The sequence below is a fragment of the Bison bison genome, unplaced genomic scaffold (assembly GCF_000754665.1).
Source record: "Bison bison bison isolate TAMUID 2011002044 unplaced genomic scaffold, Bison_UMD1.0 scf7180017864480, whole genome shotgun sequence".
NCBI classification, from domain to species: Eukaryota; Metazoa; Chordata; class Mammalia; order Artiodactyla; family Bovidae; genus Bison; species Bison bison.
Genome location: NW_011495040.1, coordinates 1,585,826 through 1,609,602, shown reverse-complemented (window position 1 = coordinate 1,609,602; position 23,777 = coordinate 1,585,826). Strand labels below are relative to the sequence as shown.

At 40.1% G+C, this 23,777-nt stretch overlaps 1 protein-coding gene across 1 annotated transcript in view; it reads right to left on the bottom strand.

Annotated features, from left to right (window-relative positions):
- KCMF1 (potassium channel modulatory factor 1) overlaps positions 1-23,777 on the bottom strand; it is a 64,833-nt gene that overhangs the window by 7,576 nt on the left and 33,480 nt on the right. The window contains exons 3-5 of the mRNA XM_010862181.1: positions 19,565-19,704; positions 4,456-4,557; positions 1,017-1,191 (exon numbers count right to left, since the gene is read on the bottom strand). Coding sequence (XP_010860483.1) covers positions 1,017-1,191; positions 4,456-4,557; positions 19,565-19,704 — 417 coding nt within the window. The remainder of the gene's footprint in view (positions 1-1,016; positions 1,192-4,455; positions 4,558-19,564; positions 19,705-23,777) is intronic.

Genomic DNA, 23,777 nt, shown 5'->3' with positions numbered 1-23,777 from the left:
TAAATATATTCCTTTTGGATGAAGCAGTGTTTTTTAAAACCCCCCAAACTCAAGTTTTTCTGGGGCTTCTTGTACATCCAAATGCCCAAAGCACATTTGGGATTAGATTTTACACTGAATATCTCATAATTTAAAGAAGATTCTATGAGTAACACTGTTCCTACTTTTGGTGACAGATTTACATTCGGCACGTTTCAGGTACAAATTCCACTGCGTGCACACATTTTGGTCTTGCACAGGCTCCTGGACTCTTAATGCCTGGCCATGTCTTTCAGGGTCTCAGGCTACAACAACTTCTGACATTTTGACTGTCAAACTTTGTGCTCTGCTGCTGGTTGTCCAGGTGGGCCATGCATTAGATCCAGGTACAAATTACCTGTTCAAATGATTTTTTTAAGTAAGACTTTCCCAAGCTATTAGAATATAAATGTTTCATAACAATATAATTCTCAAATTAAGACAAGTACAAAACATTCCTACTTGACTTCATTCCATGAGAAGAGCTTATTTCTTTAGTCTTGTCAATTAGTTTTCTTATCTGTGTGCTTATGAAGGAGGTTGAACCACAGAATTCTGGAGGTCTTTCAACTCTGAAATCTTCTATGATTTTCTTGGGTTTCATTGGAGGTCACAAATAGAACAGAGACATTCCTTATCATTTTAAACCTCTAAGTACTTAAAGAAATGCCAGAATAATATGAACTACTTTAAGTGGTCTACTCGACTTTAAAAATATTTTTATTTTTTTGCTATGTGGCTTGTAGGATCTTAGTTTCCTGACCAGGGATCGAATCTGGGCCCTCAGAAGTGAGAGTACCAAATCCTAACCACTGGACCACCAGGGAATTCTCTACATGGTCTACTTTAAACATATCTTACACTTATAGAATTTCAGGGAATTTTGTCAAGGAATACAGGAGGGTGATGAGAGACTGAGAATATAAATCCTACTCCCCAAATTTAAAGGAAGCCCCCCATCCCCGGCCATTTCCTTTAAGGATGTGAAACTAACTTACCAGCTATAGGATCCATGGCTTCCCTATTGCTTGGAGAATATGAACTCTGAGAAGAAGAAAGTCCACCGGTAGAACTGCTAGTAAAGTGCATGTTTGATCTGCGCGCACGAGGACCTCCTAAGCCCCGGCCAGGGTGAAACATTCTACGTACATGTCGGACACCGCTCGACTCATCATAACTCCAAGGTTAAGAAAAGGACTCGGGTATTTCATAGTAAGAATAAAATACATATATAAAAGAAGTCACTCGAGCCCTTGCAAGATAAGCATGCAGATTTCCCAAATTGTACGCATTTTAAAACAGCACATTTAGGAATACAAATGGCACAACTATGTCTATAAAGGCTATTAACTCTAAAAATGAACACTGGAATATAAAGCAATGTATGTGTATACTGTGTGTCTATATTGTATATGTATGTGTGTTTTCAAAGAGAAAAAAAAGTTTCTCCAGACGGGAAAAAGTTTCTTCCTAGGTTCCAACTACAAGGGCCAGAATTAATATCCCCTGACAAGGTGAAAGGTGCCACCTGGTCAGATACCCAAAGGGGACTATTCCCTTACCCACATACGTTCTTATCACAGTAACCACAAATAACAACCATCAGCTTTTATATCTGGTGAGAGCTGTGCTAATATACAGGCTAATCAAATCTCAGTGACCATCTGTAACGAGAAAGGAATAGTGCAAATAATTTAAATTCAGGACTCAAAGATTCCCTTCAGCTATCGGTTTTAATCTGTCAATGTGTGTGTGTGTGTGCGTTTTTCCAATACTGCTGTCAAGCAGAAAACCAGATTTGAATTTCTTGTGTTAAGTGGACACACAGAGAGTTAACAGCACATTTATCAAGAAGTCAAACCATCTTACACACATGTGTGTGAGTTAAACTGAACAAAGTCCTGAGGAGCAAACAGCAGCCAAAACTCGTGAGGACAACACTGTGTCTCTACACAGGCAAGTGTGAGTGTACAAGGAGGAGGGAGAGAGGGGGCTGGGGGAGCCACATGTTATAGCAGAAGAGATTTTCTTTTGAAGCTGCCAATACATAGGAAAAGAATTCTAAAAAAGAGGGGCTATATGTATAACTGACTTACTTTGTTATTCAGCAGAAACTAACACAACATTGTAAATCAACTACACACCAATTAAAAAAAAAATTCCCCAAACACAAACAAAAAAAGCAGCCAACAGAACAGCTACACAAGGCAGGCTAACTTTTGTGCTGGATTCCCAGTTCAGGAGTCATGTGGGGACAGGGTGGGCAGCCATAATGCACACTCTTTCATGGTATTCATGACACAGGCTTGGGCTCTACAGAAAGTGATGTTATGATCATCACACTTTATTTGTAAAAGTATAAAAAGTACACTTTAGGTATTTCCGTGGTGGTCCAGTGGTTAAGAATCTGCCTTGGACTGCAGGGGACACAGGTTCGATATCTGGTTGGGGAACTAAGATTCCACATGCCTCAGGACAACTAAGCCCACACTGCAACTACTGAGCCCAACACAACCGGAGTCTCCTGTATTGCAGGCGGATTCTTTTCCAATATCAGGGAAGTCCTGCCAAATAAATAAAGAATTAAAAAAAATAAAAAGTACACTTTAGGAAGAGTTCTACCAAAGTGGGGAAAAAAAAAAAAAGCCTGGTTACAAAGAGGCTTAGAAACAAGTCACTCTCTCATGTCAAACAAAATTATCACATAGTGGCACTTGAAGAACTTGACAAATTAGTTGTATTTCCAGGAAAACTGCTATGCCAACATTTTACTTTCTAGAATTTAAAAATAATAGTTGCTAGTAATCTAAAATGCAGCATTTGACTTCTCTTATTCTCATTTTTACATAATTTATTTTTTCTTGGTAATGAAAGACTCATACACATCTACAAAAGATGGATGTGGATGACATGGGACATTCTACTGAATGGATGCTGATTTCACTAGAGGTCCTTGAACCTGCTGGAGAAGTGCAGGATAATGGCATGGTTTTTTAAAATTTTTTGCCTAGCTACTCCACGAAGATGGAGTGAAGAATAGATCAAGTTGTAACTCTTTTGGGTATTGTTATAGAATTCTTTTATACAAAATGCGAAGTAACTAACAGGCTAAAAGTATTCTTGGCCCATTTGGATTTTCATGTAAGCACTGCTTTCTTCATTTTGCTTTCAGTGTCCCCTGCACTTAGCAGAGAGGAAGAGTGGGCTCCTCTGTTCATTCAGTACTTGCCCCAGACTGGCTCAGACCAGGCTGATCTTCTCATTTCTCAGGAAGGTTCCATAGCTTTATCTTTCCATTAGTTTCCAATTGAAAGTGAAAGTGTTAGTCACTCAGTCATGTCCAATTCTCTACCACCTCATGGACTGCAGCCTGTCAGGCTCCTCTGTTGAGATTCTCCAGGCAAGAATACTGGAGTGGGCTGCCATTTCCCTCCTCCAAGGGATCTTCCTGATCCAGGGATGGAACCCCGGTCTCCTGCACTGCAGGCAGATTCTTTACTGTCTGAGCCACCAGGGAAGCTTTCTATTAGTTTCCACTTATCTTCCCCCAAACTCTAAAGGGTCAAATTTCTAATAAGAAAATTATGTTCTGTGATCAAGGGCTGAGAGCTGAAGGACAGGAACACCAAGTCTAAGGTTGTCTTATGATTGCCAGGAGGCAAGCAAAGGTATCAGAATGGAGTCTGGCAGAAAGAAAGGTTGTGATTAGCTCTTGATTGCTTTAGACTGCAATGAACACTAAAACCTTCCCAAGAGCACACAGCCCTAATAGGTGATAATTTTAGAAAGACAATTCATAACTTGAAACCAGAAGCACTGAGTCTACAAATAAATGTACTCTGGTGGGCCAGTAATCTCTTGCAGAGTATAGAGAATACTGTCAGGAACCATCATGAGACTGGCTTGGGAGGAGAAGCAGAAATCAAAGCGGGAAAGAAATTTAGAACTGGATCTGACCTTATGCTGTCCTACTCAGATGGGCAGGAAGCCCCACGGGGCACACCTGCCCACCACCCAGCCTATAAGAGACTATGGCAACAGAGAATACAGATGGCGAGCAAGTGTATCATCCACACAGTTAATGAACTAACTAGATTTTAATTTGGATTAGCATTTTCCACTTTTGTATGAAAACACCCTCCTGAAGACTTGTAACCTGGTCAAATTGTCTTAAAAAAATAATAAACCTGATGGCAAAGAACTGAAGATAATGAGCAAGTGCATTTCACTTACTGACCACTTTTCATGTAATGGTCACAGCGTGGAAAAAGAGAAGTAAGAAATCGCACCTCAACGCCATATCACTTTTAGGAAAATGTCAAATCAACTAAGATAATTTGGAGGTTAGTTTTGTCCCTGGGAATACTGCCCTTAAAAGTCATCACAATGACAAATGTTGCAAACAACTTTTTCCCTTGTTGCATCTCAAAAGGATATTAAATCTCTAGGGGCTCTGTGTTCAAGTGTAAGATGAGCTGCAAAGTCATCCGTGACATGATTAGGATCGCCTCCAGGTAACGCTGCACATATTGGACAAATCTGAAATGAAAGCAGAGAAAGCAGATTTACTTATAGATGAACATTGATCAGGTATCTTTCTGGATGAATATTTTATTGTAATTTTTACCCTGACCAGGTTTTAACCAGGCAAAAATACAGCAGATCCTGAACTAGTGTACAGCGTGGAGGCTGAACAAGAGCCGCAGGCCTGAATGTGGTGACTTTCCACTGAAGCAGACCATTTGTCGGGGTCAGACAGACAATTCTAAACACACAGGTCAAATTGGAGCTCTGGCAAATTCGTCTGCATGGTCTAGCAAACTATTTTCCATAAAAAAGTTTTTCAGTGTGCCATTTAGTGCACGTTCATGTCTAAGTCCCAACTGACTGGTAAACGCTGAGACATAATCTTCCCTAAAGTAACCTAGACTCGAGGGATAATCACCAAACAAGACAGCACAGCTCTTATTAAAAATGCAACTGCACAAACTTAAACGCTCTGAATGAGGTACGGTAAGACAGACAATGACAACTGATAATATGCAAATATGCTCTATTAATTCTGAATGGGACTTCTAAGAGGGGAAAGGGGGTAAAGATAATTTTTAGAACTTTATTTCCCAGAGGGGTGGGAGGCAGGACAAAAGCTTGTGGTCAGAGCAGAGGAGGCTTGAGAGTTTGGGAGTGTAGTTTCTGAAATAGCAGTTTCAACAGAGATGGTGAAATAGGAGGCAGAAGGAAAGGACAGAAAGAATGTGGAACTTTCAGGGTTGAAGCCCTTACTTTTTCAGAAATCCAACTGGACAGATGATGGCCTAAAAGTGGAAGCCAAGCCCTGAAGTATGAACTTCAATCTCAAAGAACAGAGCCAAGAAGGAAGGTCTGAGCTAAGGAGCACAACCAAAGGGAGCCCCAGGACCTGGACGGTGGAAGGTTTTGGCCTGTGCCCCTCTAGGGACAGGGGAGCTGAGGGCAGGATACAAGATTCAACCTTGCCATTGTATATGTCATATGCCTAAGTACTTTCACTGGGAGTAAAACCAGGCACCTGACTGACCTTACTGTAGGCTCACTGCTTACAGAGGCAAAGGAGAGGAGATGGCAGGAGAAAGGTGAGACCTGAAAAGACAGTACTAGGATATGGAGGAAGACAAACTAGTCTGATTCCTAGAGCCTGAGTGAACACAAATCCCTGTCTCTAATGACTAGAAATCGGAAGTCCTGGAGACCACTGTGATCCAGTTCCTCCTAAAGTGCAAACAGTCAGCTGTCCTGATGATCTGCCTCAGGACTCTGAGAAACAGCCTCAAGAAGACTTAAAGATGCTCAAGAAAAAAACACTGAAGCACGGACGTGTGCAAAAGAACAAGAGAGGTCACGATGGGATGTACCTCTGAGGCAAAGGAGAGAAAGAAGCAGACAGACACGCTTATGCTTTTTCCAGAAGATGCCAGAAAGATGGTCGTTTTTTCTGTGTCAGAGAGAAAAGCAACTGGATCTGTTTATGTTTATAGATAATCAACTCTCTCCTTACCAGAAAGTTGGCTTTTACTGTGTAGCTTCCTGTGCTGTGTGACACTGTGGGGTAGAGTCTGATATACTTATTTTACTTTTCACATGTTTCTGCCTTGTCTATAGATTGTAAACTCTGAGAAATGCAGGACAGTGTGATTTCTTTCTTTGTGGGAACTGTGACCAGATTTGTTAAAAGCAAAAAGATCGACATGGTTTAGACAAGCAAAAACAATCTCCAGTTGCAAGTATAAGATTTTTATCCAAACAGAAAACAAAGGAAGGCATCTTCCTTCTAAGGTACTTCCCTTTAGATTGGTCTTTGGATAAAATCTACGCATAACCTGAACTGCACAAAGAAGACAGCTACAGAAGTTGCAGTCCTCTGATGATGAAAGTAAATGGACTGAGCTGAGAAAAGTCTCCTTGAGAACATGCATTCCTGGAAGGAAGACAGAATAGGGAAGCACAGATACCAAACATACTAGGAATGTCCTAGTAAGACTGATAATCTCCTGCAAACTAGAAAAGCACCCTTGAGTTAGAGATGTAAAACATAAAGAAAAATCAAGATCCTTCTATATACTACTGTCTGTGAATTTCAGTTCTGTGACTTAGAATCTTTTAGATTTTACTATAGGGGTAAGGCAGGATGAAGGTATACAGACCGCTCCATCTAGAGAGCAATAAAACAGAAACAAATACTTCCTAGTAATCTGGGATAAAGAATCACTGGGGTGGAAGGGCCACCTAGCTCGGCAGCTGGCACAGGAGAATCAGGAGACTAGATGAGAACCAAATGGAACATGGTGCCACCCCTGGGTCACACGAAGTTAACTCAAATGAGGACCTGGAAAGGAAAATGAAGTGTTGATGGGACCAGAGGCCACCTTGCAAGTTTTTAGATTTTATGCTGAGCAAGTGAACTCATGTTTCAGGAGAAAAACTTTAGTAACTCAAGGTTGTACTTTCTGAGACAATGCAGGGAACAAGAGGAAGAGGGAAAAACAAGAGTGAAGTGGGGCAGGAGGAACAGAGATGAGGTGAGAATGGAAAGAGGCAGATGCCGCAGTGCACCCAGGGGCACGAATGCAGCATATCTCTGAGTGCATCTTTACTTCCCCAAGACAGCACCTAATATTTTTTACAAGACAGGCAAAATTCACACAAAAGATAAACTACTGACCCTAAAATTATGAGTCTGTCAACGCTGATATTTATCATATTTCTACTGCCACATGATACAAAAGTACCTATCATTAGGACAAGAAAAGTCCATTAATTTACATTAACTGAAAATTATGACAATTAACACTGTAAATCAACTATACTTTAATAAAATACAATTTTTTAAAAATCACAACAATTTGCTGACATTAAGGCTGACTGAATTGGCCTAAGTGTTTCCTAAATTTGGCTAAGGATATCATTCACCTGGAGCATTTGTTAAAAATAGAGTTTCCTAGACCCCTGCCTAGAAAGTGATTCTAGGTTTGAGAATCTGTATTTTGAGAAGGATCCCAGTTAGTTTATAGTTAGAAAGCTTGGTAAACACTGCTTAAATATACAATGGTATTGCAAAATAATACTTTACCCTGTTGTGTGAAACACCAAATGTTGTCCCCCCTTATTCACAGATGTCCTTGATATTCTCAGTCTTTGCTTTCCCTCGAGTCTTTCCCCTCTGCTTCATCCTGCCACTGAGAGTCACTATCAGTCCTGCTTTTTATCTGCAGCACCTGTGGGAGCCTTTACCAATGTGCTGAGGTTAAGACTCCAGCCAAAAACGTAACAGAGTTTCCATTTTTCCATATGGTCCCAGTGCATGATGGCCAGCGAGCAACCAGTCAGTGCAGATCCTTAATATGGGTGGTCACCTGTGTGACCAGTGTCTAGAACACACCTCCTGAAGTCATTAGGTAAAATGCTATAAGTCACTACTGAACTTACAAAACCTTTTTCCCTATGACAGGTTATGTGCATAAAAAAAATATAAAATCAGCTTGCTTTTAAGCCAGCCCCCACTACAATTAGCAACCAGTCTAAATCAAGTTTGGATTTCCCCCAGCCTCTTTCTTGAATTGGAACACCCCCTCCAGATGGTGTTCTCTGTCTGGCTCTGTTCAGTGCTTTAAAACAAGAGAGGAAGAGTTAAGTTCCTAAGATGTGGTGAGTTCTCTTCCTCTCTCCCTCCCCTTTTTTGGATAGACTTCACAATATGTTTTTTTGCTGGTTTTGTTTCCTGCTACAGAAAAATGCATTAAAAAAAACTGCTTATGATCCAGCATAAAACCTGGAACCTAGACTGCAGCATTAGAGAAATTGGTCTTTCACTAAATCACTCAGCACCTGCTGAGGAGCCAGGTTGCTTCTTCACCAGCAGGACGATCCACTTTGATGCACCATCTTCCCAGACCCCTTGACTCTGCCCTTCATCTCAGATCCTGGGACACCATCCTTCTTCTCAACAGCAAATGCCTTAAGTGAAATAACCACCTTGGCAATCAGCACTCCTTGACTAGGTTTCTGGATCAAAAGCTTGATTTCTTTGTCTGTTCTAATTTTAGATCCATGAGAAACATTTCCCTTTTGAGAATACAGGTTCAAAGGCTGTGATTTCCCTACCTCATCTTCTACCATTACTTTCTGATGACACTGGATGTCTGAGGCATCATTTCTCTGACGATTATGCTCCTGTAACAGGGAGCAAACGCTTCGAGGTAAATTCTACCCTTTCTGGATTCATGTTCATCTACATAATCATTATGTTTAAGTTCATCATGTTTCAAAAGAACTACAGAATCACTCAAAGCCTACTACCCTTCCCTTCCCAACTGAGAGCTGAGATGGCCTGAGGATGGAGAAAGGCCATTCCTGGGTACTGGGGCAAGCACTCCTACTCACTGTCCACCAGACCAGGTGGACAAACACTCTGGTTTTAAAGGTTCTCCACTATCTGGCCCCATTTGGCGCATTTAATTTTGTTTCCCACCCCAGTCCGCAACAATCGATGACTTTCTATCCTCTCCACCTACCATGTTCTTTCTATCACTGAATCCTGGTTCATGCCTCTTCCCTCCGAGTAATGCCATTCCTTCCCATTCTGTCCACTTTTTGAAATAACACCCATTCTCAAGGGCTACCTCAATTCACAAAATCCTGACTCCTTTTGGCATTTTTCTCCAGTTGTGTCAGAAAAGCCAGTTTGCTTTTTAGACATGCCATAAGGTGCATGTGGGTAGAGGTCCTGTTTTAAGTTTACTACGCTGACAGACTTCCCTGGTGGCTCAGACGGTAAAGCGTCTGCCTACAATGCAGGAGACCCGGGTTTGATCCCTGGGTCAGGAAGATCTCCTGGAGAAGGAAATGACAACCCACTCCAATATTCTCGCCTGGAAAATCCCTTGGACAGAGGAGCCGCTTAGGCTGCAATGCATGGAGTTGCAAAGAATCAGACACGACTGAGCAACTTCATTTTCACTTTCATGCTGACAGCCATCATGCTTTATATTCCCAGAATCTGATGACTTCAAAAAGCATTACTTCACATGACGTATTAGAAGCAATGTTCCTGGTTAATGCTTGGAGAGACACACTGAGAACATACAAGGACATACAGGGTCTTGAGTAAGACCAACAAATGCTTCCCTGTCCAAGCTGTCCTTAATAACTGACCCAGGCATGACCTAGAACAGCCTTTCTTCTAACATTATCCGTCTGGGGGCAAAGAAGTGGAGTAAATACTGTGTTCTATCGGTTTCCTCAATTAGAGCTAACAACTCAGTTAATTTTTGCTCAGGCACCCCCACTTTTTCTTACACAAGGCCCTCTGCAGCCCCTACTCCACGTTTCCCTGTCAACTCCTTTTCCAGTCTTCATTCCTTTACTACAGCTGTGAGTCAACTTATGAAGTTAATCATGGTTGAAAAGATCACAATACCCTTGTCCCTGAGGATTGACAAGTTCTAAAGCAAAATCAAAGTGCAGTGAAGAAGCTGTCTGTTGCCATAACTCTACTGTCTCCAGAAAAGCTCTGCTTATTTCTTCTTTATGTGAATGTGCTTTTTGCTTCCAGTAATCAGACAAGAAAGAACACATAATTCTCCTGTGTTAATACTACACTAACTTTCTAGCACAAGGTTACTTAGGCCTTCCCAAGCTAGCTTTGAAATCAAAGTTCACTTCATGAAAAAAACAAAAAACAAAGTTCACCACTTGATGTGTTCTGCCAACTTATATGCTTATCATGCTCTCAGTTCCAAACCAGGTGTCTAAAGGACATTTACAAAAACAGCCTCTTTTAAAAGTTGGTGTGGGTCTTCCATTTTTTAAACAAAAAATGTCATAAATTCAAATAAAACATTTAAGTAAAGCCTTATGTGTGTCATTTAAGATAGGGGCAACTCTTGAAGCACAATAAGCACACTTCTTTCTGTGCTGCTCTTTTCAACTGGGTCCTAATTTCCATTAAGTTAAAGGACTTATGCTGTCAAGTCCAGATAAGCAGGTAAAGTTGAAGTTCTGACAGGTTATATTTGTTATACTGTATAGTTTTGCTACATGGATTAACTACTTAAGTATTTACTGAGTAAATATTTAGGTACAATTTATGTCTGGGGCTTCCCAGGTGGTGACAGTGGTAAAGAATCCATCTGCCAATGCAGGAGATATAAGAGACAGAGGTTTGATCCCTGGGCTGGGAAGATCCCCTGGAGAAGAGCATGACAATCCACTCCAGTATTTTTGCCTGGAGAATCCCCATGGACACAGGAGCCTGGCGGGCTACAGCCCATGGGATCGCAAAGAGTCAGACACGACTAAGCAGTTGAGCAGCATGTCTGGGACACAATTCGTGTCTTCCTTTTTAAGGGGCTCTTAAATTCACCTCTAGAAATAACCTAGGCTTATTCTGTAAAGCAGATTTTCTGGTCATCTGCAGTACAATGGGGGTGTTTCTGGTTTTGTTTTTATTTATTTGATTGTGCAGGATCTTCACTGTTCTGTGCAGGATCTTCACTGATACATGTGGGATTTAGTTTCCCAACCAGGAATTGAACTCTGGTTCCCTCACTGGGAGCACAGAGTCTTAACCACTGGACCACCAGGGAAGTCAGTGGGGGTGTTTTTAACAAAGTTTCTTTTACTGAAAAGTGATGATCCTGGAGAAGCTGTTAGAATTTAAAACCATGACACACAAAACCCCTTACATGCATTACATTTTAATCCTCATACAAAAAAACAGAATTGACATTCTACTGAGTTAACAACTGCTAAGGCTAACTGATAACTCCAGGGTTTTGGCTTTCTTGCCAACTTAAAAGTAGTTTATCTGATCAAACCTGCATATATAATGAAAATAAGACCGAAGGGTGAAGTTTTGCTTTGAGAAGATTCAAAAAGTAGAAAATCTGTGCTACATGGGCAATAACCCTCTGGGCCCTTCTCTAGAAGCATCTAGCTTGTAGCTACATGCACCTTAGCCATCTGTCCAACACAGATACAGGGTCTTTCAAGAGCTGAGGGAGCACACTGTTTAACTCAATCATAATCTCACTTTCTATTGTTGCACTGGAACACTCAAATTAACTCATAATTAAGTATGAGCTACTTCGTACTGAATTTATTTTTCTCCTCAGTTCTATTTTCCCATTTTAATGCTTGGGTTGGGACTGTTGCCTGCTTCCAAAGAGCAGCATTTAGAATGTTAGGGAGTTGTTGTTAAACATAAAAATTCCTGTTTTCCTTTACATTTTTATCTATGGTTTAAAAGTACTAAATAATTAAAGTTTTGGTTTCAAACATGTTTCCTGACATAAATTTAAATCCAATGTGTATACTGATGTGTTGGGAACTCATAAAACTTGAAAAAACATCAATTTAGCCATAATGAAAAATAATTCCAAAGTGGTCAGAGCAGTCCCATTTCTTTATCCTGTTCACAGGTGACCCTGAATGTGAGCAATTATGCCCATGAACACTTAGAGAAAAAAAACCCCAATGTAAGCTTGACTGTTGCTTCCTCGGTGTCAGTGATAAAGAATTCACCTGCCTATACAGGAGACTTGAGTTTGATCCCTGGGTTGGGAAGATCCCTGGAGAAGGAAATGGCAACCCACTCAGGTACTCTTGCCTCGAAAATTCCTGGAGAGAGGAACCTGATGGGCTACAGTCCACGGGGTCGCAGAGTCAGACATGACTTAGCAACTGAACAACACAAAGCTTTACTGTTTTCATCCATCCTTCACCTGCAGGCTTAGAGAAAGAAAAGGAAAGAGGCATCTTGTGTTGTTAAGTGGTGTTGGAAAGTACCTTCGAGCCACAGGGGGACAGGTACAGGGAAGGCTGCACCCAAAGCCAGAGACAATTTTAGTGAAAACTCACAAATGACTCTACCTAAGTTTGTTAGGGATTATACTGCTTATAATGAGTTTAAACTAGAGTCTGACAATGACAGAAGCTCTGTGGGCTCCTCTTCTCCAGAGCTTAATGATGTCAATAAGGCTGAGTCTGGTAGGATTTCCTGGAAAAAAACCACCTCAGCTGTGAATACCAAGATTGGCATCTTAAAGTAATTTTCTTAACCAGTTTTCTTTTTTTTTTAACCTGAGGAGCACAATGGGAAAAGAAGGGGTACCAGGAGAAGAAGAGACAAAGTGGAAAAGGGCTTAAGAAACTTCCAAGTTACCTTACAATTTGCCAACAGCTGTCAGGGGGCTCCCATCTTTAATTATACCACACTTTCTACACATTTTTATGCATGCTTTCCGAAAAGAAGCTCCATTACTAGGCACTACCTTGAAGTTAGCTGTCTGGACACTGAACTAGACAAACCAGGGTTTCACAGGACAAAGAAGAAATCAAATCAGTGGCCAAAGGAAAAAAACTCAAAACTAATGTCTCTACGTGCACTGCTCTCTTCCCAGCACTCCCCTTCATACTGGGTGCTTCTCCCATTCTGCAAACAGCCTACTCATCTCCCCTATGGGAGTTTATTTCAACACAGAGGAAGGTACAGAGCAAAAAAAACCTACCCACAGTAACCACATATTCTGAAATACTAGGCACAACACTTTCTTGGAAAAGCTATCATCATCTGATTCTCACAATATTTTAAAAGACTGCCCTTCTGGTTTTCACATCACCTAAAGGAACTAATTTCTCATAGAAACATCTTTTAAAATACCATGACACCCATATAAATAGAATTATCCTAGAACAACCTAGAATCCCCAATGCACCTCCTATCATTTCCTTCCCTGCTATCAATATCAACTCAAAAATCTACTGGGAAACCAATGGCTATATCACCGTTTGTTGTTGTTCAGTCACTCAGTTGTGTCTGACTCTGCAACCCATGGATGGCAGCACATCAGGCTTCCAGTCCTTCACCATCTCCTGGAGCTTGCTCAAACTCATGTCCATTGAGTCAGTGATTCCATCCAACCATCTGGTCCTCTGTCGTCCCCTTCTCCTCCCGCCTTCAATCTTTCCCAACATCCTGGTCTTTTCTAATGAGTCAGTTCTTCACATCAGGTGGCCAAAGTATTGGATTTTCAGCTTCAGCATCAGTCCTTTCAATGAATATTCAGGGTTGATTTCCTTTAGGATTAACTGGTTTGATCTCCTTGCAGTCCAAGGGACTCTCAAGAGTCTCCTCCACAGTCCAAAAGCATCAATTCTTCGACGTTCAGTCTTCTTTATGGTCCAACCTTTACCTCCATACATGACTACTGGAAAAACCATAGTCTTGACTAGATCGACCTTTGTTGGCAAAGTAATGTCTCTGCTTTTTAATATGCTGTCTAGGTTGACCATAGCTTTTCTTCCAAGGAGCAAGTATCTTTTAATTTCATGGCTACAGTCACCATCTGCAGTGATTTTGGAGCCCAAGAAAATAGTCTGACACTGTTTCCACTATTTGCCCATTTATTTGCCATGAAGTGATGGGACCAGATGCCATGATCTTCGTTTTTGAATGTTCATTTTTGAATGTCGAGTTTTAAGCCAGCCTTTTCACTCTCCTCTTTCACTTTCATCAAGAGGCTCTTCAGTTCCTCTTTGCTTTTGCCATAAGGTTGCTGTCATCTGCATATCTGATGTTATTGGTATTTCTCCTGGCAATCTTGATTCCACCTTGTGCCTCAACCAGCCTAGCATTTCACATGATATACTTTGCATATAAGTTAAATAAATAAGTAGGGTGACAATATATAGCCTTGATGTACTCCTTTTCGAACAACCAGTCCATTGTTCCATGACTGGTTCTAACAGTTGCAAGATCTGCATACACGTTTCTCAGGAGGCAGGTAAGGTGGTCTGGTATTCCTGTCTCTTGAAGAACTGTCCATAGTTTATTGTGATCCACACAGTCAAAGGCTTTAGCGTAGTCAATGAAGCAGAACTATATGTTTTTCTGGAATTCTCTTGCTTTTTCGATGATCCAACAGATGCTGGCAATTTGATTTCTGGTTCCTCTGCCTTTTCTAAATCCAGCTTGAACATCTAGGAGTTTGTGGTTCAGCTAGCTGCTGAAGCCTAGCTTGCAAAATTTTAAGCAGTACTTTGCTAGCATGTGAGATGAGTGCAATTGTGTGGTAGTTTGAACAGTCTTTGGCATTGCCCGTCTTTAGGACTGGAATGAAAATTAACCTTTCCGAGTCCTGTGGCCACTGCTGAGCAGTTTTCCAAATTTTTTGCTTTGAGAAGTCCATGAACAGTATGAAAAGGCAAAAAGATACCACCCTTAATAACCGAGAATATTACTACTGTCTGATTTTAAACAAGTAAATGTGCTCAAAATAACTATTATTAAAAATGTGCAGTTAGCCAAATACTAGAGATAGAAAAAAGTGATTTATAAAATAGAAAGTGTTCTGCATCAAAGGGAATGAAAAGCACAAATGGTAAAAGTACCAAATACCAGTCTTCTGTAACCTGTCTAAGTGCAGCTGAGCAGCAGCAAGATAGCTGCCTGCAGCAGAGGTATTTTTCAAGTCCTATGTTAATTCAATAAAATACCATGGTTAGTTCACAGAAAAGCAGACTACACAAGCAGTAACAGTTTAAAAACAGCCTATTTTTAAAACAAAGTGTATTTGGCTTTTAAATGCTTATTTTTCTTGATTACCTGCTTATAAGAGTAAATAGTCAATTATAATATTTAAGAAAATGTACAAGATTGTATCAGCAGGTTTGTAAAAATTATGGCTTACATCACTATTACTGCTCCTAATAAGGAAATACCTGTGTTGGGAAGTTACCAGCTCTATATGTCTACATATTAAAATGGTCTTTCAATGAAATACAGATACTACATTGATGGTCAAAATTTAAAAGTCCCATATACAACTAAAAAATATGTAACTTCTCATAGCCCTGATGTATAAACCATATCTGTCACATTATTTTGGTTTGCAGTTTATTTCATCTAATATTAGGAATCAAATGCATCTAACTGTTTATACACAAAATGCCACAATGATGAGGGTAATTTCTATTCTGTGCTCTATGATTCCTTTTAATTGACATTCAATTGTCTAAATATTAAATAAATTATCAGCTAAAACAGATTATTCTGACTCACTAAAAAGAGGTTTAAAAGACCTTTTATGTCATCATGTTTCTCCAAAAGAATAAAATTGTCTAAAGTCTGATTATGGAGAATTTCTAAAATCATTCTTTTTCCTTGACTTTTATTTTATTGTTTAATCAAACTGGTATAAATGGAACACAATACAACCATGCTATTATTACAAAAACATCTAGGTCTTTACTAAAATGGGAGGGGCTGTATCACCTGCATGGATGAAAGAGGACCTCAAAGCAGGAGACTGCCCTATGCTCCTTTCTGGAGATGAAGAAAACAAAGAGTAAACCAAATGAAAATCAGAAAGTGAAAAGCTTGCAGCAGGGAATACTAGAGAACTGATGTGGCTATGAACAGCGCAATACACTGCAACACAGATTTCTAGAAGTGAGAAGAAAACTTTGGTGAACCCAAAAGTGCTTTTACCTTTTAAAATGTAACATTCTTAACATAAAATTGCAAGAATTTATTAAATAAAGAACTGAAATATTAATTATATATCATTAATTAGAGGTAAAGGTACTTTTCACTTAAAAAACAACAATAAAAATTCCTGAAGGCTTTCTGATAAGCTGCAGTGCCAGTCAGCAAATGTGAGACTTAAGAAATTACCAGGAATCACGCTTAACGTTTTTATGTTCCAGGCTTTCCTACCACGTTTCTTGCACACTCCGTGGCCACCTCCTCAGCAGATTCTTCATGTTTGCACTCCCATTTCACCTCCAGTGCTCACTTCTACTACCAGCTGATAGATTTTGATAACTACGTACTACTTCCGTTCCTACTTCTTCCCACAACCAAAAACTAGTTAGTTGTCCCAATCTACCTGATTTCATAACTATGAGGGGTTTTAAGAACTTGCCCTTAACTTCAAAAATCACACTGTTTATCAGATTTGGTGTTTATAAAAAGACTCTTGAGATTATACCCAATCCGCTTGAAAAATTTTAATCAGCTTCACTATGCATTCTACGTCGTGTTGTTTTTCATGATATCTAGCTTTGAAGAAGCCTCCATATCCTCACATCAAAAGCTCAAGTAATTGGAAATTAACCTTAAGAAGGGAGGGGAATCTTAGGTGAGGGCCTTAGAGTCCCAAGTTGAAAAAAATGAGGCAAAAATACAGATGACTACAAAGCTATTAACCTTCCATAGACTTTCGTATTAGCTGTGCCAGGCAGTAATGAACACTCACTAATGATGACAGTAACATTTACAGTGATATACCCTCCTGCCCCTAAAAGTTCCAAAGGGAGGATGGTTAGAGGAGTGAGGTCCCAGGGGACGGTACAAGCTGGTGGTGCAGAGGATCGGTGCAGTAAATGCACGGGCAAAGAAGGACAGCACTTTGAGCATGTAGAAAGAAAAATCTGAGCAGGAATAGAAAAGGAGATACAGTTATTATGTGACTCTTAATCCCTTACCTACCAGAATGACATGAGTCACTACTGAACTCCAGAATTCAAAAATGTCTGTTTACCATGACTTGGCAAAACAGAGGAAGGGAGGGTGTTGAGAGGGGACATATAGTAAAATCAGGTGGATATTTACATGTAACTGTAACACATCAGAGCTCATAACATGCTTCACATATATACCTAGAGGCATTCAAAATACTTAACTGGCATGTTATCAGCAGTGATCCTTAAGCACAGACCCCTGGCAGTATGCCACATGTGGTACACCTGCTGAATGCAGCCCTGGATCTGGGACATGACCTACTTGGTTCAAAGAATCAAGCACGCTCGTACCAAAGATTCTTGTCTGCTTGTTACTTTTCACTTTGAAATGTCTGGTATTCTATGAATGGGAACAGAGGTAGATGCAGGGTTCATGCAGACTAAGAGCTGATGAGGAGGGAGAAATCCTTAGAGTATTCCACAAATACGAATATGAAAAAGTAGTATGGCCACTGCCTTGAGCTATGTTCCCAAAGTTGGGGAACTAAAGCAAGGCATATAATTGAACACAACTTATGAGAGACAGACCACAAAACCTATGTGTAGATGGTATTTAATTTTCAAACTACGTGTATCAGGCAGGTACAAAGGACTATAAATAAATTGTATTTACTTTCTGGAAAAATAAAGGCAAAGCTGCTGGTAGTTAATTCTCATTTTTAAAAATGAACAATTTTTCATTCATAGAGAGGACTTGAATTTTCACTGGACTCTCCAATTTTAGATATGGAAAATGGACACATTGTCCTGTCTCAGTGGGGTGATGAAAGTACAGTACAATACTAGGGTCTATTGGCTAAGACAATGATTTTAAGAATGCCTGGTTTACAACTGGGAAACTCTGCCTTATTATGATAAATAAATATTCAAATACAAGAGAATTTAAACCAAAGAGAAATTATTCCAACTTTTCCGTGTAACCAGGGTAGACACATAGTCAAATCATCATTCTTCCCATTGTTATCTAGGACTGTTCCAGAAGGAAGCAAAATCACCTTTGCAGAATAAAAAGAACAAATTAAGTCAAATGTGACAATAGTGTTCTGAGGTTCCGCAATGTGTAGATGAGAGCACTTATGAGCTGTTAGGAAAATTTGATTTGAGAACTACATAATGGAAATTTACGAACTGTTTGGACTATAAACCTTATAACAACTTTAACATCAAATTAACAGTGTACGTGGCAATAAGAGTGAACCTCACAGCTGTAACAGCAGGGCTGTAGCAGAGATGGGATACGACAGCAGCTAAGTAGGGACTCTACAACCCAGAGGGGCTCTGGCTGAGCTCAAACATCAGGTTCCGCCTTTAAGTTTCACTTAATTTGTTCTGAGTACGTTCAGGGGTTTCTGCACTGAAGCAGGGTGCAGCTGTTTATGCCCAAGCTCTCCAAGTCCCATCCCATACGCCCAGCTCTCCTGGCTTACTCTACTGGTACCAATGGGAAATGAGGGAAGTGGACTCTTTGGGGGTGACACGTCATTTCTTGAAGTTGGAAATATGCTGACTCAGATGTTAGGTAAAATATCTACAATGTTTTCAAGGCAAGACTCGGTGTGTTATTCTGAGTCCCTGGCCACTGGCAAAGATCAAAGTAGGAGGAACTTCTAGGGGCTCAAAGCTTTGACCTAAGAAACAAGAGATATGGTCTAATGAAAACCAAGTAAGGTCAATGATATATTACAGTGAGATGTAACAGTGGATTACTACTTAATATGTGACTAAAGATTTTAAAATTTTCTTATGAATGTTTCCTTACAGAAGAGAAATCAACCAGGTAGCAAGAATACTATAAAAAGCCATGTGCTGGGCTTCCCTGGTGACTCAGTGGTAAAGAATCCACCTGCCAATGCAGGAGACACGGGTTTGATCCCTGGACTGGGAAATCCCACATGCCATGGAGCAACTAAGCCCATGCTCTACAACTACTGGCCCTGTGCTCTAGAGCCCAGGAGCTGCCAACTATTAGGCTCACGCATTGCAACTACTGAAGCCTGCGAGCCCTCGAGGCCATGCTCCACAACAAGAGAACCCACTGCACTGAGGAGTCCAAGGACCCCAACTAGAGAGTAGCCCCTGCTCGCTGCAACCAGAGAAAGGCTCGTGCAGCCACAGAGACACAGCACAGCCATAGATAAATAAGTAAGTAAATTTTTTTAAAAGAGAGAGAGAGATGTGTGTTTCAAGTCAGGGTTTTTTAAGCCTTTTCACCAAGCATTTACTAAAGGCTCCTGAATTTGGTTAAGATGCCACACTGTGCTTTTAGCAGCAACAGGGAAAGAAAGGCTAGTGGGGACAAGGAGGGGGCACTATCTTGTACACATGCAGCTTCCCAGGATGTGTAAAAGTTGCTGTTAAGAGAGAATTTTAACAATTATCATGCAAACAGTAACAGTACACTTAGCAGGAGGCAGAACATAGTGACAGAGCTCTATCTTTGTGTTAGAAACAATGTACTTTACCGGACAGTTTAGACTGTTTCACTTACCACTTCTGTTGATGTTTCTGCGTGTTCAGAAGTAACATGTTCTTGAAGAGATGTCTCCGTATAGCCCATTTTTCCACAATAGGGACAAGTAAAAGACTGTGGCTGCTCTACGGAGAAAGCTTCCCCACCATAGTATAAATCTGAAAAACAGAGCGGAACTGCATTGAGAAATAATTACCAATTTTTAAAAAATACAGAAAAATGTAGCTCAGTCATATCTGACACTTTTGCAACCCCAATGACTGTAGCCCACCAGGCTCCTTTGCCCATGGGATTCTCCCTGGGTTCAATCCCTGAGTCAGGAAGATCCCCTGGAAATGGAAAGCAACCCACTCCAATATTCTTGCCTGAAAAATCCCATGAACAGAGAAGCCTGACAGGCTACAGTCCATGGGGTCGCAAAGAGTCAGAGATGACGACCACATATACCTATTTTTTTAGTATATCACTTCATTACAAACATCTCATTATTTAACATGAAACAAATACCTAATTTAAGAGGATAGGATCATTTCTGTGAGAAGAGAAAATGAAAGAAAGCGTTTATTACATGACACATTTCTTCATTCTTTGGGAGATTTCGACTACCTTAAAAATACTTAAACCCATTATGTATATATTGATCATTTGTTATATGTACAAGACTTGCCAGGTGAATTTGGGGTAGGTGAAGATAAATGTACTTAAAAAAAAAAAAAAGAACAGAACAGAACTTCCTTACCTGATAAGGGGCACCTACAAAATCCCCAAGCTGACATCATACTTACTGGTGAAAGGGTGGATGCTTTCCCCTAAGACCAGGAACAAGACAAGAATTGCCACTCTGGCCATTTCTATTCAATATTTTAGTGGAGAACCTAATCACAGTAGGCAAGAAGATGAAATGAAAGGCATCCAGATGGAAAGAAAGCAGTAAAACTCTCTATTAGCAGATGACAGGATCCTGTATATAGAAAATCCTAATGAATCCACTAAAAAAACTAGCAGAACTCATAAACGACCTCAGTGACATTAAAAGATACAAGATCTGTACCTGGGGTGGTGGGACTGAAAGACTAGGATTAATATACACACTGCTATATATAAAATAGATAACCAATAAGGACCTACTGTATACAGCACAGGAAACTCTACTCAATACCCTGTAATGACCTATATAGGAAAAGGATCTCAAAGAGCAGACTTATGTATATGCATAACTGATTCACAACGATGTACATCTGAAACGAACACAACACTGTAAATCAACGATACTTCAATCAAAATAAAAACAAAACAGATGAAACAGCAGACACAGAGGAAGCTCTAAAAACTGAGAAGTTACCTTTTGTAAGAGATATTTACATTATGAGATAAATCTCCATCTGTACCAGGAAGAGAAGAGGTTCAGCACTAAACCTCTAGAAACTTCTATCAAAGGAGAGACAAAGACCTGAATTTACATAACAACTTAACTCTACAAAACAAAGTTACCCTTGTTTACCTCCCATAACTGGCCTCCTCCCCACCCAGCTCCCCCAAATCTTCTTTTGTCTTTAGCTTTAGAAGGCAATGACACCCCACTCCAGTACTCTTGCCTGGAAAATCCCATGGACGGAGGAGCCTGGTAGGATGCAGTCCATGGGGTCGCTAGGAGTCGGACACCACTGAGCGACTTCACTTTCACTTTTCACTTTCATGCACTGGAGAAGGAAATGGCAACCCACTCCAGTGTTCTTGCCTGGAGAATCCCAGGGACGGGGGAGCCTGGTGGGCTGCCGTCTATGGGGTCACACAGAGTCGGACACGACTGAAGTGACTTAGCAGTAGCAGTAGAGATGGTATTTAAGATGAAGGCTTGGGCCATTTCAGGGAGTTACTGTTTTCCTGGGCATCACCCATGAATATAGAAGGTAGACATGTTACCAAACTTCTGTTAGTTTGTTTTTTTTTTTTTTTTAAATAAAAGATTTATGACAGAAACAAATTGTTTCTCTGTAACTTGGAGTGAGCAAACAAAAATTATTTAAAATTTCATTTACAATTGCAAAAAGAATAAAACATTTAGAAATACATTTAACAACAGAAGTGTAAAACTTATCCTTTGATAACTATAAACTTTTGTTGAAAGAAACGAAAGATGACCTAAATAAACAGAAAGACATCCTGCATTAACAGGGTAGCAGACTTAACTATCATCGCTTTCCAAACTGATCTACAGATACAAAACAATTCCCATCAAAATCCCAGTTTGTTTCTTTGCATAAATTTACAAGCCGATTCTAAAATTCACACAAAATTCAAGGGATTGACAATACCCACAGTAAGCTTGAAAATGAACAAAGTTGGAAGACTCATACTTTATGATTCCGATTCCAAAGCTTACTATGTACCTGAGACACTATAGTATTGGCATACAGACATACAAATCAACGGAACAGATGAGAGTCCAGAAATTAAAAGTGACATTTATGGTCAATTGATTTTCTTTTCTAACAGCTTTACTGATATACTTTGACAAATAAAAATTGTATATATTTATGGTATATAACGATGTTTTGCCATATGTGTATACTGTGAAAACATCACCACAATCAAGCTAATTAATTAACATTTCCGTCACCTCTACACAGTTACCATTTTGTGTGTATGTATATGTGTTGAGAACGTTTGAGATTTATCCTCTTCAAAAATTTCCAGTACACAATATTGTTACCTATGATCACCATACAACACCATACACCATATAACTATGATCCCTCTTCCAGCAACACAAGAGAAGACTCTACACATGGACATCACCAGATGGTCAATACTGAAATCAAACTGATTATATTCTTTGCAGCCAAAGATGGAGAAGCTCTATACAGTCAGCAAAAACAAGACCGGGAGCTGACTGTGGCTCAGATCCTGAACTCCTTATTGTCAAATTCAGACTTAAATTGAAGAAAGTAAAATAAATAAATAAATAAATAAATTGAAGAAAGTAGGGAAAACCACTAGATCATTCAGGTATGACCTAAATCAAATCCCTTAGGACTATACAGTGGAAGTGACAAATAGATTCAAGGGATTAGATCTGATAGACAAGACTGCCTGAAGAATTACGGACGGAAGTTCATGACACTGTACAAGAGGCAGTAATCAAGACCATCCCCAAGAAAAAAAAATGCAAAAAGGCAAAATGGTTGTCTGAGGAGGCCTTACAAATAGCTGAGAAAAGAAGAGAAGCTAAAGGCAAAGGAGAAAAGGAAAGATATACCCTTTGAATGCAGAGTTCCAAAGAATAGCAAGGAGAGAGAAGAAAGCCTTCCTCAGTGATCAATGCAAAGAAATAGAGGAAAATAATACAATGGGAAAGACTAGAGATCTCTTCAAGAAAATTAGAGATACCAAGGGAACATTTCATGCAAGTGAAAGTGAAGCTGATCAGTTGTGTCCAACTCTCTGTGACCCCATGGACTGTAGCTCACCAGGCTCTTCTGTCCATTGGATTTTACAGGTAAGAATACTGGAGTGGGTTGCCATTTCCTTCTCCAGGAGATCTCCCTGACCCAGGGATTAAATCCGGGTCTCCTGCATTGTAGGCAGACGCTTTACCACCTGAGCCACCAGGCACAATTAAGGACAGAAATGGTATGGACCTAACAGAAGCAGAAGACATTAAGAAGAGAAGGTAAGAATACACAGAAGACCTATACAAAAAAGATCTTCATGATCCAGATAACCATGATGGTGTGATCACTCACCTAGAACCAGATATCCTGGAATGCAAAGTCAAGTGAGCCTTAAGAAGCATCACTACAAACAAAGCTAGTGGATGTGACAGAATTGCAGTTGAGCCATTTTAAATCCTAAAAGATGATGCTGTGAAAGTGCTGCACTCAATATGCTAGCAAATTTGGAAAACTCAGCAGTAGCCACAGGACTGGAAAAGGTCAGTTGTCATTTCAATCCCAAAGAAAGGCAATGTGAAATAATGTTCAAACTACTGCACAACTGCACTCATCTCGCATGCTAGCAAAGTAATGCTTAAAATTCTCCAAGCCAGGGTTCAACAGTACGTGAATTGTGAACTTCCAGATGTTCAAGCTGGATTTACAAAAGGCAGAGGAACCAGAGATCAAATTGCCAACATCCATTGGATCATTGAAAAAGCAAGAGAGTTCCAGAAAAGCATCTACTTCTGCTTTATTGACTACACCAAAGCCTTTGACTGTGTGGATCAGAACAA